The sequence below is a fragment of the Anoplopoma fimbria genome, chromosome 20, assembly GCF_027596085.1.
Source record: "Anoplopoma fimbria isolate UVic2021 breed Golden Eagle Sablefish chromosome 20, Afim_UVic_2022, whole genome shotgun sequence".
Taxonomy (NCBI): domain Eukaryota; kingdom Metazoa; phylum Chordata; class Actinopteri; order Perciformes; family Anoplopomatidae; genus Anoplopoma; species Anoplopoma fimbria.
In genome coordinates, this window is record NC_072468.1 from 9460827 (window position 1) to 9478943 (window position 18117).

Below are 18117 nucleotides of genomic sequence, written 5' to 3' on the forward strand. Positions count from 1 at the left end.
GAACTGCGTGATGTCACCTTTTTTTTTCCAACTGAGCCCCACCAACTTCAAATCAGTGTAAAAAAATAAAAAACAGATTAAAAAGCTACAGAAAGCTGATGTAACAAAAAGGGATATAACGTGTTTACGTACGGGAACCCATCAGTCATAAAGTGTTTGCAGAAAATCAGCAGTGCAACAACGTAGAAATTAAAGAATAAATAAAAATTAAATGATGAAAAAGTAGATAATAAAAGAGTGACATTACATCCGCCCAAATCGGACCATTGTACTTTAATAATCTGGATAAACACATTGGCATACTGTAGCACAGTGTTAGGCTAACAAATATATAACAAAGCATCACATTTTATAACCTTTGTTTTGTGTGTTAACTATTTATTTGCAAGTTCACTCTAGCTGTCAAATTATTGTAATGTTGTGGAGGCGAAGTGTAAAGTAGCTGAAAAAGGAGGGGAAAAAAAGTAAAGTAGAAGTAATCAAGTAATCTGCTATTCAGGTTTGTTTTGTGTCTTTAACAACTGCAATGACATTTCATTATATTTAATGTATTGATTGAATTGCTGAAATGAAATATTTTGAACGTACATGGAAATTAGAATGAGTTTATATCCCTACCATTGGTGTTAAACTCCCCAAAGGGTTAGTTTCGGCTGCCAAACAGCGACAGTACATCAGTAAATCCTCTCTAAACAGAGAGTGGCGGAGTTCAAGCAGTGATCCGGGTCATTCGGGTCAATACGACGCTGTTACAGTCTCACCTCTCAGAGTGACCGGGCTCCTTCCATCAGTGCAGAGCAGCCCTCTCTGCTCCCACACGCTTCATCTCGTCAGGGTTTGTTTTTATCTCGACTGGCCAGGCCCGTGACCCCTCTGAGCACTGATAGTCCAATAAGACTGCAAGGGAGCATCATCTGGGGGCCCCATTGTGGACACTGAAACACAACTTTAAGTTCCTCTTTCCCTGTTAAGTTTGTGTGTTCGCATTCACTCATGTGTGAATGTGTTGAACCTTTTTAGCAAAAGTTCAGTTGGGAAACTTCACAGGTAACTGCACGTGAATGGGGATGGGTTTAACATGAAATATGTATCATGAATTAAATGCAAATTCATCTTTGAAGCATTTTTAAAAAAGAAAAAAAAAGAATATGCCAAAGCAGCGGCAGGGCGAATGCATCTAATGCTGAAACAGAAGAAAGAAAAGGGCTGACCGTTCTGCTCAGAACTGTTCAATTCCATGAGCCTGCAGAGAGTGCCGTGTTTACTTTCCTTTAGCGTAGAAGAAGAGACAGGAGCGCTCTGGGTTCCCTGTAAAGACAAACATGAAACGGCATCACTGAGAGTTCTTTGGGCCCTTTCTCTCGTGTTGTGTGTAATGCAGCTTCTTTACCGCCCAGGTAGCTGCGGCCATCTGACTGCCGTTTGAAGTCGGCAGAAGTCGACAATATTTGCTTTTCAGCGAATTCTCTCCCACTGTGTCTCTCTGTTGCGTTTCAAAGTGTGGCCGGCGTGGAGCCTATCAGTTCACTCCCTTGGAGGAAATGGCCTAGAGTTTGGGCGGTTTGTTCGGCAATGAGGTCCTCGCAAGTGAGGGGGTCATTTGTTGCCAATGTAAGGGGGGGTGTGAGCGTGATTGACAGGGAGGGTGGAAGGGTGCAAGGGAGAGCCTCAGCTCGGACCTGCTGGGGTGCGATCTCACCAAAGCACCAAGCGCGGGCCAATCTCAGTCATCCCACCCAACGCCCCTCCAAACCCCCCCCCCCCCCAAAAAAATGGCAGAGGGTAGAAGAGAGAGAAAAGGAAAAAAAGTGCCAGACGAACAAAGGCAGCCCAAAAATGAACCTCCCTTTATTTCAATTCTTTTTTAAACTTGGTAGGTTATTTCACTTTTTTAGAACTTTTTTTGAACAATACAAACATGTTTTTCTAAAAAAAGAAATGAAGCCACACTAAGATCTGACCATGCATTCAATGGCAACTTGGGAAACATGCGTCACCGAAACATATCAGTACAACATTCAATGTGGGTTTCATTGTATCCGTCTAATTCTCCTTCTCCATCGAGCTCCTTGCAACATACAAGCATCCTGCCACCGAGATCAAGAGATGCAGCGTTACCTATTCCAACGGTTCTGTACTGTGCGTTTCCCCTAGTTCAGAGAAGCAGCTCCTCATGGCATTATCCAGTGTGTGTGTGTGTGAGCTGCTCCATCTCTCTTGTGGGGTTGTGTGTGGGTGGGTTCGAGGGGAGGCTGGGAGGCGTTATCAGCGCCAGATGCAGGTTGACTTCAGACTTTCAATAGAAGGTAAAGAGAGGGAAGGGGCGGAAATTAATGAGAGCCATAAAGCCAGCAGGATAAATAATTAGCCAACTGCTCCTAAGATCCGTCCCGTCATTAGCAGCTGCAAATAAAATCCTCCTTGCAAAGTTTGTTCGTCAAAACTGCAGCCTGATGCCTTTTTTTTTTTGTGATTGTTGCGAATGCATGGGTGCGTTTTTAAAGATTAATTTGTTGGCGTTTTCCGCCACGTTTTCCCTTTTCATTTGTCACGTACATTCAGAGTGACAGGTTTCCTCTGTCCTGCCACATGTAAATGAACGGAACCGGTGCTTTCAGCGCCGGCAGACGGAATAAAAACATTAAGAAAAAAAGAGACAATTCAGCTGTCATTGGATTCTTCATAAATCATCTGGATGAGGGGTGTCATACTTGTGTCCACATTTTGTTTTTTTGTATAATCAGTGGGACATAATGTTGCTTGTTTGCTCGAAGGAGGAATGCCCCCCCCCCCCCTCTCCCAGTCGGGCCTTCTGGAAACGGCACGGAGCTGTAAAAACACGTGGCTTGGTGCAGATACGGGACCAGACGTGCCTCAGAGCGCGTTCTATGTCCGACAATTGATGCCATTTCAGCGGGCTGATTGCTACTTTGCGGCGCCCTTGTCGGGATCAAAGCTAATTTTTGCTGCATTAGAAGGACACTTTGTGCCAGCACGCCGCACGTTGATCTGGAGTGTTTACACGCGCTTCACTTCCCTGAGGATTTCGTATTACTGTTGTCACACTGTATGGAGCGCAGCCACTCCCATTGTTCTAACACTCCGACCGGTAGATTTGAAAAAAAATAAAAAAAGGGCTGAGCAATCACCCAAAGACTTACATTATCCTCCAGTCTTTGATCGCTATTCATGTGTCTGGGCGAAGTAATCTTCCCCTCTAATCTCATTCACAGATATAAATAAACAAGTAATGCTCTGAACGAGAGAGATCACACGAGTGAGCACCCAGAGGATTATGGTAATTTGTGGGTAAATAGAGGTGTTTAAGAAAGAAAGAATTTGACTTTTTAGTAAAAAAAAAAGGTCTGTTTTCACTTCCCACTCAGAGAAATGAATCGGTGAATTGTATTTCACTCTGATATTCTGCACCAAGTGATGATCTTCTAATGTCTTTTTGGCAGATTTAGATTTATAACATTGTACTCCATAAAGTCAAAATTCCCCTGGGAATAATTTAGTTGATAGATACTTCAGTATTTGCTCGCCATTGATTAACAACTTATAAATAAAAGCCCAAACCATTAAATACCACCCAAATCAACATGCCCATATTGCCGATTGATTTTTAGGACATTGCTCTTTTTTTTTTTCTTCTACTCATCTGATCCAACTTGACATTTGGAAAGTCAGAAATCAATTATGTTCCCTTCCCAAATGAAAGGCTGAAAAAAACTAGTTTATGACTTTAAAGTCAGCCTGGCTCGCCTTTGACACGGCGCATTACAAAGGGAAAGGAAAATCACACTGCATACCTGATCCATAGAAAAAAAAAAAAAAATACAGAAAGCCTTTGAAATGGATTGCTGGGTGGGATCCAGTCTGGCACAAGTCGTGGCATTGATGGCACAGCCCCCCCTGGGCGCGGGGATACTTGGCCTGGACAAGACGGTTGCTGGGCCCCGTATCAGTGGGCACTGGCCCATCCTCCGGGAGCTCCTAAGCCATGCCGTCTGAAGAAGAACTGATGGGGTTGGCAGCACATATGGGCATACCACGGGTTTTTTTATTTCAAAAACAGTCCCCGATGTTATCGGCCTTCAGTCGGCAGCACAGCAGCATCAGCGGGCTTCACAGGGGATGAAAAAAGTACGAACCTCCTGCAAATTAACTTCAAAACAACAACTTGTCTTTCGTCCCACATGCGACCGCTCCTTCATATACAGCCCAGGTGCTCCGATCTAATTGCGAACCAATGCTTCTATCTTCCATGTTGGGTTGAGGTGACAATTTGTTCTAGCTAATTGGACTATTTTTTTGTTTTTAGATTTTTGCGTTGGCCTTCTCCTCACACAACATCAGCCCATCACAAATGACATTGTTATGATAAGCTTTAGACGCCACTTTTTTTTTTGTTGTTGTGTAAAAAAATAAAAAAAAAACATACAGGAAGTTCACAGCTGCAACAGTTCTTCTGTAATAGTTAGTTGATAACCATCCACCGGGGGTATTGAAACTTCCACCTTTGATGAAGAGTTGAAAAGGGAGCGTTTCACTGTTGGCTTGGCAGAACATTAGACGTGGCTGCAGGCGGGCAGGGGCAGGCTGGGGATCGAGCTGCTTTAATAGGGCTCATCCAGAGGTGACGGGAGCACGGCGTGCACTGAACTGGAGGTGTGAGCCGGGGCTGCCAGTACATATCTTTTGTCTTTCATTATCTTTATTTCCTTATTATTTTAAATGGCCGGTGTGTGTGTGTGTGTGTGTGTGCGTGTGTGTTTTTTCTTCACTAGAAGCTTTTTTGATATCCATTTAGATTGGAGCTTCATTAAAAAACCTCAGACAATGGAGTGACTTCTAATTAAGAAGCGCCGCATCTGGCCCCTGGCACCCTATCCCGTTGTTCCATCTATTTTGCTGGGGAGAATTCATTTGTTTCTTAATTAAGAAAAACACCAATAGCGTGAAAAATCTGCTTATGGTACCTGAATCCTAATTAGTTAAATAGTGAGGGGAAGGCGAAAACACATTCCAGTAGCCCTAGAAATGAACTCGGGAGCTGATAAAAATGAACTAACTAGCCTTGCATAAATCCGAGCTGGGGAGAAAGTGTGCCATCATTATGGCTAAGACAATATGCAAACTATCTTCAAAGAAATCAAATTGCCGGAATGTTTTCATTTGCATGCATTAACCATTAACATAATGAGGAGAAGTGACATTGGACCCGGATTGTGTGTCTGTTCGGATTGATAACTCTTCTGCATCTGCAAATAGTCGCCTCTGCAAAATTATGCCAGCAGTCAAATCAGTGTTGAACTGTGGAGGGAGAGGGAGAGTGATGGAGGGAGTGAGAAGAAGACAGAGACACAGAGAGAGTGGAGGAGAGAGAGTGGAGGCTTTTTTTTTTTTCCTCCGTTTTATCAGGGAGCTCTGTGCAAACCTGCTGCAGTGTTGAATCGGAGCCATCATCCTCTGACAGCTATCCTTAAACAGGAAGGGGCCGCGAGTCATTGTCTCTAAGGCTCTGTGGAAAGCTGCTGTGTGTGTGTGTGTGTGTGTGTGTGTGTGTGTGTGTGTGTGTGTGTGTGTGTGTGTGTGTGTGTGTGTGTGTGTGTGTGTGTGTGTGTGTGTGTGTGTGTGTGTGTGTGTGTGTGTGTGTGTGTGTGTTTGGGGGCAGGAGGGGGAACCAGGCGGATGTGCCCATGTGGCTGCAAGCTGGAGATGGACCTCGAGTGGGCACACTTCACACTCGTACATATCGGACACGTGCACACGCCTGCACACAAAACCATGCATGCATGTGTTGTTCCCCCCTCCCTCCCCTCCACAAAAAAAACCACACACACACATCCGAGTGCTTCCAGGATACCAAAGGCTCACTTATCTGTTCCGTAAAGACTCGCCACGTTGGCGAGTCGGCGGGCAACTAGCCAAATCCGCCGCTGTTTCTCCCCGACTGCAGGCGTCATGCGAAACGCCGAAACCGTCTTCAATATTCAAAATACATTTCTTCCAACACGCTACTTCCCGGGATCAGCCTCTTAGGTCAAATTATTCAATTAAGTGTCTGTTTATTACTGATACCAAAGCCGGGTGGCGGTTCTACTTATCACCTTTTTTGCAGATTGGTGTTCTCGCAGAATACCACCATAAAGATTGCCTTGGCTGTAATTAAAATGGCACAGAGACAAATTTGGCGCCGGGCTAGGACACGGGGAAATGAAGGAGGTAAGGGGAGGTGGGGGAGGTGGAGGTGGGGGGAGAGGAATTGCAGGGGCCACGTTCTGTCATCCAATGAAAAAGTTGAGGCTGTAAAAGCAGGCGGCGTTTTTTTTGTCAGAGAGCCACTGAACGCCACATACGAGCAGGTATGTGAAAACAAAAACAAAAGAAAGCAACCTTTGTGGTGGTGGTGGTGGTGGTGGTGGTGCGTTTATGTGCAGAAAATAAATGTAGCTCTGACTGGAGAAAGCGAGCAGGACGCGGCGATGGTTTTGCGTGGCAGAGCGGATGGCGTTTTCAAAGTCCCGAACGCCAGCCAGACTTGCGTCTATCCGCGGGCCCGGGTGCGTTTGATGAGCTATTGGCAGGCTGCGGGGACACGTGTTCCCAAGCCTTGTGGCGAAAAAACATACCTTTCACCGTCTTTGACTCCACAAGCCTGTGTGACTTCTCGGGGAAAAAATAGGAAGAAATCAAAGAGCCAATAAGCTGAGAGTGTTAAGCCAGAGAGAGAGAGAGAGAGAGAGAGAAATAGAGAGAAAAAAGAAAAGAAAAGACCTGAGCGACTTTGGATTTTGACAGAATCTTTATGCGCTCTCTGACAAAAAATTTGCATTGTTATCGCAGATAACTGGTGATGTTTTTACTTGGTCGTACATTTTTCGAGAAATATGTAAAATGTAAACCGAGCCTCTAACGATTCCCTTAATGACGCGGATCTTGCTTTTTTTTCCCCCCCCAAACAACCCCTCCGAATCGCGTCTTAGCGGGCTTTCTCGGTGCAGGATGTCTGATATCTGAATATTAAAAGGGAGTTTCAAGCTCATCTGCAAATGTGATTTGCACATATCACACTTCTGCAGTCGTCAAGCTGCTTCATCGCCAAGCTTCTGAGCGAAGACGGCTGGGGAGGGGAGGGAGGGAGAGAGGGAAAAAAAAAGAAAAGAGAAAGATGCACATATGGGTTGCTATTGATGTATTCCATTTCTGACCTAATTTAAATCCCTGCCAACGAGCTCATATGCATACTGTACATTTGCTAAATTACGGAGTGTAAACCTTGCCTCCTCGCGGAGACAGGTGTAAACATCGGTGTTGTCATAATGCGCCACCGGTAAATATGATAATCTTGCCATGCTGCAATAGAGCACAAAAATAATTTGGACATCATTTTGATGCCTGAGGGGCCCGGGGGGAATGCCCTCCAGAACGAAAGGTGGCCCATTGACATGCTATACACGCCAAGATATAATTATGGCTGCCTGTCTTTGTTCCTCCCAAGCTTCCTCTCAGAGCACTTGTAATTTGCTTGTGATTTTTCTTTTTTTGTTGGGGTGGGTGGGGGGTTATTCTTTATGATTGAGTTATTCTCCTCAGACTTCATAGGAAGTGACGTGGGATTCCTACACTCTTCAAGAGTCGTCGCTGGCTATCTGTGTAGGACATCGCTTATAGTAAATATGTTTAGTGTATATGCAGTGTGTGTCCGTCCGTCCTCCGTCCTCCGTCCCCCTCATTTGTAGCGCCGGGATCAGCGGGTCACGGCTCGCCACTCTCCTGCCGTGTCAGGACTCGGGACTGGCGAGGTTGGATTGTCATTTCTGAGGCAATATTTTGACAGCGCCTCCGCTTTTACCCGTTTGCCGCTGCTCAAAAAGGTCAGAGCGGCGCCACTTCCATTTACTGCGTGTGTGTGAACACTCAATCCCTGAGGAGTGGAGCTCTCTACATCTCCCCCTGCATTGGTCTCTCTCTCTCTCTCTCTCTCTCTCTCTCTCTCTCTCTCTCTCTCTCTCTCTCACGCACACACAAAGTCTTTCTTTCCGCCTCCCACCATTTGACTCACTTGTTTTAGGGAGATAGATGTCAAGGCTAGTCCCACACAGAGCTGTTAAAGCGGGCCTAAAGCTCGCAAATTGAAGGGAAATTACCACTTATGAACCTTTATAATTGTGTAAATGGAGAAAAAATTAATAAAATAATAAGGCAGCTGAGTTGAGTTTGGCTCACTGTGATGCTCGATTCCCCCTCCTGCCATCATTCCAATTAGTGTATCGCAAAGACAGCCACCTCTCCCTCCTCAGTCACCGCTGTGTTCTTGCTCGCCTCCTATCACACACACACACACACACACCACACAGCTTTTTTTAAACATAGCCTGGTATGATTGTTACAGCTGCACAGTGTCTCTGTGGTGTCATCCATTTTCCCTTGTGCTTAGCAGCCACTCCTCAGACACACTGAGGCAGGTTATGTCAACCAAATAAGGCACTTGTCAGCAACACAAAAAACACATTGTTGCCGGTCCATTGTCACCTGCTCTGCCAGCCATCATATAGGAAGTGATGGAGTGACGGTGTTTTGGGAGCGAGGTGCAGCCCCCCCCCCACCACAGGGGTATTATGGGTGTAAATCTCCCTTGTGCAGTTCTGCTCCAGGCCAGGGAGAGCACCATCATTAGCCAGAGCAGATGGAGGGGCTTCAGCACTGTTTTCCTCCCTCTCTCTCTCTCTCTCTCTCTCTTCTGTCGCGACTACAACTGCTGGAATCTGGTTCGACACAACGCGAGCAGGCGACGGCTGATGAAATCCGCACGAAATCAGATGAAAGCCATACAGTACGCACACAGAGAGAGGGCAGTCTGATTCATCATTTATTTGTGAAGTGATGAGAGAGGAGGTTTGGTGGAGTGCTCTTTGGTGTGTGTGTGTGTGTGTGTGTGTGTGTGTGTGTGTGTGTGTGTGTGTGTGTGTGTGTGTGTGTGTGTGTGTGTGTGTGTGTGTGTGTGTGTGTGTGTGTGTGTGTGTGTTGTGTGTTCACACGGCGCGCCTGTGTTTCTGTTGTTTTTGTGGCAGGAAAAGTGTCATGCAAGCTGAAGGCTCATAATGGAGGCTGATGATGATGTTGGAAGTTAAACGATTAGTCGATTGATCGATCAGTCGATCGACAGAAAATTAATCGAATTGGTTTAACGTATTAACTGATTTCTAAGGCAACAAAAACTTCAAACATTCTTTGGTTCCAAATTCTAAAACTTATTTATTTGCCACCTTTACGTGTCTCACATTAAAGGAAAATGACTGCTTTCAGTTACAGTCAGACAAAACAATTAATTTGTTGTCATCTCTGGTTTCGGCTTTTTTTAACAAAAGATGAAAGGATAAAATATTGCTCACTAATGAAAATGATCAAGTACAACTATTTTATGACACCTTTTTTAATATTTCCACCGGATTTGGTTCTAAACTTCTAAACTTGTTGTGTCATTAGCCGTCCTCTATATTCTATGTTATGTTTTTTTTTTTTACTGAAGAAAATATATCTGTAAAATGAATAAATAAAAGGTTGTCAAGAGTTTTTAACACTGGACTGGAGAGCATGACCGATATTAGAGACTTCTTAAAAAAAAAAAAAAAAAAAAAAAAAAAAAGTCAACATCAACCTGATGTAACAGCCTGATTCCAAGCAGCTAATCAGTGCAATCATTTATCAATGAGGAGTATTTATCTCCAGCAGCCACTAGCTCCCCATTGATGCAGCAGTATTTCACAGTGTGCTAGAGGCCTGCTATCCAGGGAGCATGGAGAGTGTGTGTGTGTGTGTGTGTGTGTGTGTGTGTGTGTGTGTGTGTGTGTGTGTGTGTGTGTGTGTGTGTGTGTGTGTGTGTGTGTGTGTGTGTGTGTGTGTGTGTGTGTGTGTGTGTGTGTGTGTGTGTGCTGTCTGAAGCACTGGCAGAATCCTAATCTTCCAGCAAGAAGCTTCACATGGCCAGATCAAGAATTAGGAGGGAGGCTGAGGGGTGAGGAGGAGAGGGGGAGGAAAAAAGCCCATCTCGGTCTGTGTGTTTTAAAGGACAGTGCTTTGAATGTCATTTGACAATTTCCTTTTAATTAGAACTAATTTACAGAAAGATGCCCACCAGCTAATCTTTACAGGATAATTAACTTCTATTTTCTTTACTTTTAATTAAAAAGTGGAAAAGATTGAGCTGATCCATAAAGAATTGTTCTTTTGAAATGTTCATCAGACTTCACACTTCTTTTGGCATTGGTAATATTTAGATCCTATCTGCTGCCCGCAGTCTCCACTGAGTCATCCCCCCCCCTTATCCGAGGTATTAAGAAGTGGAACTATCAATAGTAGAAATAGGAACCAGAGGAAAATTAGAATTAAATTAATGAAGAATTTATAGCAAAGGAACCCCCCCATATCCTTCATAATACTGGAATGAAATTCACATCTTAGATATATCCATTTCATAGAAATTCCTTGATGGGAAAATATTGTTTTATCTACATTATTTGATACAGTAATCAGTTTTTTTTTTTTCTTTTTCTAAAGGCTCCCCAATTAAATTCTTTGAAATGGCGCTTGACTAAAAGCTAATCACTGCAGAGGCACAATCACAACGTTGCTATTTCAGCGGCCGCAGACGGGCCGGCCACTGACTGTTATGAATATGATGCCTTTATTTTATGTCAGGTTAAACAGCGGCATTGTTTGAGACACTGTTTAGTGCCTCGGTGAAAACCCTCTCATCCTCGTCAGAGCTTGCTCTGAGGAAAAGTAGTTTCCTTGGCCACTTTTAGCCCCGTCCAACAAGACTTTACTTAGTGGAGATAAAGTGAGCCAATATGAGGTGAGCGCGCCGCAGACGGGAGCCTCCGCTCGTCTGCAGACGAGCCAATGGCTGAAGATGGATGCCCCCACTTAACCATGATAGCTCCCTGGAGGAGCCTCACTCAATGGCTTCATTAAAAGTGAACGTTCTGCTGGAAAAAAGCTCGCTTATAAACCCGTAATTAAGGCCGCACATATTTTACCCGCTTTGTTTCAGCTGTCACGTCCGGTGTACAGGCACATGGTTAACTTTTATTTCCTTATAAGTAGCAGAATGACACTAATAAATCACTCAGCTGGAGGGGATGTTACAGGAAGGAGCTGAGGACGCTTGAACACAGGGGAGCGGCCATTTTAACAGCATTTTGAATCGGCCCAAGTGTTACCCTGCAAGAGAGCTTAGCCCGTATTACTTGGAGATAGGGCTTTGTGTGACTTTTACCGGCCCAACGCCGCACCAGTGTCCACTTGGACGCGTGTCTCTGCAAAAAGCTCCAGAGATGGCGAAGGGAGGCGGGGAACCCGGCTAACTCCACAGAGAAACTGGCTGGCATCTGCCGAGGCCCTCGGGCACGCTCAGAGGTGCCTCCAGCATTTTAATGGCATAGTCAAATGCCAGCATGTTTTCATGCCGTTCCAATTCCAACTCGTTGGAGAAAGAAGTGAGAGCACGTTATTCCCCTTCAACGGTCCAGACAGAGACGCCCGGGCGCGACAACACAGGACTTTTTAGCGATTCGGCGGAACACGCTGAGATCCAACGTCGTGTCTGATTGGGATAAGATGCGCAACCACGATTGTGTTTTGGGTGAAATGCGAACAGAAATAGGCCTTGTTTTAGAGCAGTGACATTTTTCTGCATCTGGGCAACACAGAGACAGCGATAGTGACTTTTCATTTTTTCCCAGCCGATGGGTGTGTCTCAGTTTGACTACATGAAGCGTAATGTAAACTTTAGTGGGCCATCTAGACGCATGACGTCATCGGATTGCATTTAGATGCCTTGTCATCTCTGCAGCCTCACAGCACAGTGTGTACGTTCAAACGTGTGTGTGTGTGTGTGTGTGTGTGTGTTTTTTACAAGAATGTGACTACATTTACTCACCCTCCCCTCACCCCTCCCCTCCCTTTTCAACCACAATTTCCAGATGAGCGTTCGCTGCTGAGTTTTCAAGCCGTTTTTGTTGACTGTTGATTGTAAGTGCCCGAATTTAGGAAGGCAGCCATTTCTAATCAGGAGAATTACATTGCTTAGCAACCGGAAAATCAAGTTAAACAATGCCATCGCTTATTCTTGGTCACAGGCTGCGAGGCTCTGAGAACACATCAGTCTCTACTGAAGCTGCTCCGCGCTCCTCTCAGCGCACACACACACACACACACACACACACACACACACACACACACACACACACACACACACACACTTGAATTCACAGAAAAAATACAAACGGTAATTTACTTTTGACTCGTGCTACGGCTTTAGCTCCACATTTAGTTTGATCACAGAGTACAACTTGGAAAAAAAGGCTTTTTTTTAATTTAGTAACATTTACGCAGTATAAAAAAAAAAGGAGACGTTAGAAACAAGAAATTCCTTTGAGGGTTCCTGTAGCATATTAAGCTATTAAGAGTTGCGGGAATGGTATCTATTTCATTACAGTGATCAAGGATTAAATTAGAGGCTTGAGCCCTGTAACATATACACTAAGACTCCTCCAAGGCTGAGGGAGCCCTCTGCTTCCCAAAGGTCATTAGAGCTGAGGAGAGAGGATGGCCCCAAGTCTCTCCTCGCCTCTCCTCCACTTCCTCTTCCTTCTCTCTTCGCCTTTCTAATTCTTCGTGCAAGATGAGACACAACTGGTTTTTCTACTTTCACATGTGATTTTTCTCCAGCTGTGGAGGTAAACACGCAGCATGAATGTGCAATCTAAGCCTATACCTGGCCCTCACGGCGCACACAGCTACTTGCAACTTGAGACAAAGTCTACACTTCCTCCCTGCAGAAGTTTGAAGGCTCCTGCGGTGTGTGTTCGCGTGTGGGTGTGCGTGTGTGTGTGTTCGCCCTGGAAGCGAGGAAGGCCCCGGTATCAGCGTTGGCACAAAAGGACCAGTCACAGGGAGCGCAGTTGGCAGAGGGTTGAGCCGTGTGGCCCTGTTGGATCTTTTTTTTTTTTAGGGCTGCATTATGCATTCATGTTTAGTCTCAGGTGCTGCGTTTTATCCCCCAGGCCAGCTTGGACACATTTTCAATGGACCTTTTTGGATGCAAAACTGTATAGGTGGGAGCAAAAAATAAAAAATGATTTCCATGCTTATAGAGATCTGCCGCTTTGTTCTGTCAGATTCAATTACCTCACCTCTAATTAGGGAGCTATAGAGGAGGCTGGGTTTGTGATCCACGCATCGCACGGTGGAGCCCGCTGATAATGCGAGGTATCGCTATCACAGCCCGGCCACAAGCTCCACAAATTGAAAAAAAAAAAGAAAAAGAAAAAGAAAAGAGGGACCCTGTCAGCAGTCGCTCGAGCACTTTTGCACACACATATTGGTTTAGAGCTTTTATTTTAGTGAGTTTCGAAGGCAAGGTTTGCATATCTGCGTTATTTTTTGCCATTTAGTGTTTCAGTTTTCTCCTGAAAGATGTGCTCATTCCACCACCTCTGTCCTCGTCCTCTCCTCTCCTGTGACTCATTAATCCTCTGTCCATCATATGGTCTCAGAGTATCACCCCATTTTATAGACTCGGCGGGGGCATTACCATATCCCTCTCCGGAGCTGCACTCCGCATGGCCGATCCCTATCAGACGGAGGCCACGCCACGAACAAAAGAGCCACTGTGATCAGGCCTTGCATTCAGCCACCAATGTCTCTATTAGCATTGGCTGCTCCTGGCTGCAGGACTGTTTGAACAGGGGGGCTGAGATTTTCTTCCTCTCCGGTCGGCAGAGGAAGAGTCCGATGAATGCGGATGATACAGCTCAGGGCGGGAGGGCTAGCAAACCGGGTCTTTTTCTCTACAAAGTAAAGCTCAGGAATTAGCACCTGAAAGTGCGACCTGAACTGCTGTCGGACTTCAGGGAGAAGATGAGCATTGTGGGACAGCAACTAATGGTTATTCCTTGTTTTTATCCAGTGGTTTCTAACCTTTTTCACTTGTGACACCTTAGAATGAAGCAATGAAGTCTCGTCAGGTTAGGGACTGTTGAAAATGTTCAAGGATCCGGAATTTGAGGAGAAAAAAAAAGTAAACATCAGAGGACAGGTATATTTGAAATCTACTGTTTATGTAACAGAAACATTTATATTATGTATTTATAATGAGTTAATTAGCCTTTTAGCCTTACATTGGAAGCGCCTCAGATCGATTTGCACTAATATTTATATTGGGCAGATACTGACTCAAACAGCTGGATCAGGTGTCTGTGAGAATGGAGCAGATATACTCAATTCACTGGAACTAAATCCCGCCTGATGTTGCCTTACCCATAACAACAATTATCACAGCCACTGCCATACAGTGAGGCATACAGATTGTTAATTAAAAACTGGTATCGGATAGGTACTTGGTATCTGACGATGTCCAAACCCCAGGTATCAGTGTCGGTATCAAGGCTAAGAAAGTTGCATCGGTTCATCCCTAGCCTCAGATATTTAGGATCTCTTAGGGTTCCAAGTTGGCAACCACCTGTTCAGTGATATGCAAAGGTTACATCTCCAAACGTCCAGCAAATACTGACATTTGAGAGGCTGCTGCCTAAAGGACCATTTCTAGATCAATCAATTATCAAAATAGTTTAGTTCAGAAGAACCAAACTATTTGTTACACATATAAATGTTACTCATGTATGTTTGATGATGTTTTGAAAGCTGAGATTCATATTTCAAATTTAAAAACAGCTGCCATCAATGGTGACTTGGCTCTTCTTTTGTAAACAGTAGACTAGTTTAAAACGGCCGCATGGTGGAAAGCAGGGTTTGTATAGATTATATTACGAGGACAAGACAGATGCAACCAGATGCTACCAAAAGATTCCCAAGTAAGTTTCCAAAACACAGAGTTTGAATCCAAAATCTCCTCTCCCTGCTTCTTACAGATTTCTGTGTCTGTTTTAATGAGCGCAACCATTTTAAAGCGGACCAAGTTGCTTTCTGTCGGGCGAAAAACGCCAACGCGCTCCCCGCGGTGTCATTGGCCATCTGAACTCCAGAGTGAGTCCTGATAAGAGGGTGAGGCAGCACACATTCCATCCGGGCCCAGTTCGTCGGCAGACCCTATAGAAATGCACAGAGAGGCACGGGTCACACAGGCGAAATGTGACAGGATTTTAAACAGTACACAACTAAATATAGCGGGGGGGGGGGGGACGCCACTATCAGAAAATGAGTTAGGAGTGTGGTGCTGGTCGTTTAGAAAGTCATTATTCTTATCATTGCTGTCTCTGAAATAATTTCAGGTCTCTCCATGCAATGAATACTGTATAATAAACTAAACATGTGAGAATGCTCACAAACTTTGGTAATCTACGCCGTGCCCGAGAAGTAGCCATCAGACCCCCCCCCACACACACACACACACACACACACACACACACACACACACACACACACACACACACACACACACACACACACACACACACACACACACACAATGTCTCAGATTGGGTTGAAGTCCTTCATTTTTTTCCATATTCAGCAAGGCCTCCGGTGTCTCTATCGCTTTGAAAAAGCTCCATTTAGTTACTATCTGCTAGAGTGGGGAAGTGAGATGCCCTTATTCCGAGTCTATTAAACCTCAATTCTATCTCATCTTATCTCCCTAATCTTTGTGTCTTATTGACCATGAAGTTTATCTTTAATCTCCCTTTACCCTTATTATCGCGCAACACTGTAGGTCTATTTTCCGCGGTGCAATGGTGCTGCTGTATTTGCCGGCAACAGAGGAAGAATCGTTTAGTTGTACACACAGTTCTTATTCAGCTGTGTAATGGAATGTGTACAGAGTGTGTGTGCGCGTATAGAAACGCGTTTCTCCTCGCACTGTCCTCAATTGCCTTGGCAGGAGCTTCTTTCTTTTCTTTTTTTTTAACGCCAGTCATACAATCTCCCCTTGATGCTGCGATATTTATCTCCCAGCATCATCTTGAGCGATGGTCGCCTCGTGGAGTCACTTCACGCCTCGCTTCGCTCCTCAGCGAAATCAGCAGAAGGCGCCGGATAAGATCATAAAAAAACTGTATCCTAATTTGAAAAGCGCCACTCCTTTTTGCCTCTGCAGTGTCTATTAGGGAGATCTGTGCGCTAATTCTTTTCATGTCCGGGGCTTCCTGCAGATGTGGTGCTTTCTACAAAGGGGTAATTTATAAGACTAATGAAAAGAGCAAGCGTTTTTTTGCGGACATCGGGGGGGTCTTTTATGAGGCTCGGCGCGAGGGGAAGAAAGAGAAACAGGAGAGCCCCTGCTTTCTGAACTGAAATTATTGCTTTATTAAAAGCTGAGGGGGCCTCCCTCGCGCTACAATAGAACAAACACATTAGAAGGTGTCGAGAGGATATCGCCGCGCTCCGTTTGAGCTCCGGAGTGATGCACGAGAGGCTGCGAGCAAAGCGCATGTGTGACCGGAAAGACAGCATCCACATCTGGCAGCACTTTAAATTTGAATATTCCTTTAAATGCATCTCGAGTAGATCCTTTTTTTTTTTTTTAAAGAAAATTACGCAGGTTTTCACGTAATTTTTAAAACATAAACTAACCTTTAGCTTCTTCGCCGCGGTAATTCACGCGCAGGCGTGTTCTGGTGGGGAGGAGAGCAGGCAGGATGCACATTATCTTAATAACATTCAAATGCCGGATGAGATGTTTTTCAGAACTAATACAATCCCAGGTAGCAGTACAGTAATTCCATCAGCGCCCTTGATTGAAGCAAAAATGGTAATATGCAAATGGCGAAAAGGAGATGTACAGCTACGAGCGAAACTCCGGAATCATTTAGATTTAAAGAAATAATATTGCACAGAGGGGGGAAAACATTAATCACACGGAAAAGTGTCTCCTTTAAGATTGCACTGGTGTATTACCCGGAGGCACGGAATGTAAATGGAAAATCAACATTGTACCCTGTGATAAGGCTAACAAATTAATAAAAGTATTTTCTTTCCTCCTCCCCATGCTGATGCCTGTATGAAAAGTCTGGAAAAGGAACTTTTATTTCTTTTTTTTTCTTTTTATGCCCTCCCTCCATCTGTGTGAGGTTTTGTTTTGCAGGTGAAGCGGATTAACATCAGCGCTCACCTTGGCTGCAAGTCAGCGGTTTTTTTTCAGTCTCTAGGGGCTTTTTCAAAAGCTATAATGAAAAGACCTTTGTGGCAAAATAATATTCATTATTGACATGGCCTTATCTTTGTCAATGCTGTGTGTCTGAACATGGAGCGTATAGCATGGCAGTGCTGTGCTGCTCTTTGAGTTGCATCTACATTTGCGGTATCTCAACAAAAGAACCAAGTAGAAGGATTTTTTTCAGAGAGCCTGAAGGATGTGATGAAACTGCTGAACATCTCCCTTGTGTGTTTGTGCGTATGTGTGTGTGTGTGTATTTATATGTGTGTGTTCCCTCAGGTCCTCTGGAGGATGGCCTGGAGGAAGAGGAGGAGGAGTGCGTCTCCGAGGAGAACGAGCTCTTGGCCAAAGACGAGTTCTCGGCGGAGGAGAACTTCTCCGCAGAGTTTGAGGCGGAGAACATGAGCTGTGAAGAGATGGAGTACTTCTGCAGCAAAGGTGTGTGGTGGGGGGGGGGATTATCCACTCCTCATTCTAAGCCATGTGTTGTGCTTTTTTTTATATTTACGTGTCCGAGCATCAAAAAGTTAAACTCCTGCTAATGGCTTCTAATAAAAATGTTCAAATCAGACCTGGCAGGACTTGAGTCCGATGCCGACGCTTTCTACCGCAGTCGCTGCCGAGAGTTGAAGCCGTCCATTCTGATATTTGATCCCAGAAAACCAACCCAAGAGCAGTGGTTTGATCTGGGTGAGGGAGATGGCATCGGCACCGGCGCTGGCTCTCCCTCTGTGGCGGCGCATTGCGAAGGCTGTGCGTTACGGCGCACCGAACGCACCGGCGCTTCCCTTTATTTTTGCCTTCACTGAGGCCTTGTGAGCGCTCGTCAGCACCTGCTGCCGCTCCGAGGTCCAGCACTATGAAAGCGCCTCGGTGTCGCCAAGTGCGCCCGAGCCCCCCTTTGAACTCCGATTCAATTAGACTGCTTCTTTGTG

The 18117-nt window shown here is 45.0% G+C and overlaps 1 protein-coding gene across 1 annotated transcript in view; it reads left to right on the forward strand.

The window, feature by feature from the left end:
• Window positions 1-18117, forward strand: part of zfpm2a (zinc finger protein, FOG family member 2a) — a 120826-nt gene that overhangs the window by 14371 nt on the left and 88338 nt on the right. The window contains exon 2 of the mRNA XM_054621880.1: window positions 17462-17620. Within this exon, the coding sequence (XP_054477855.1) occupies window positions 17462-17620 (159 nt within the window). The remainder of the gene's footprint in view (window positions 1-17461; window positions 17621-18117) is intronic.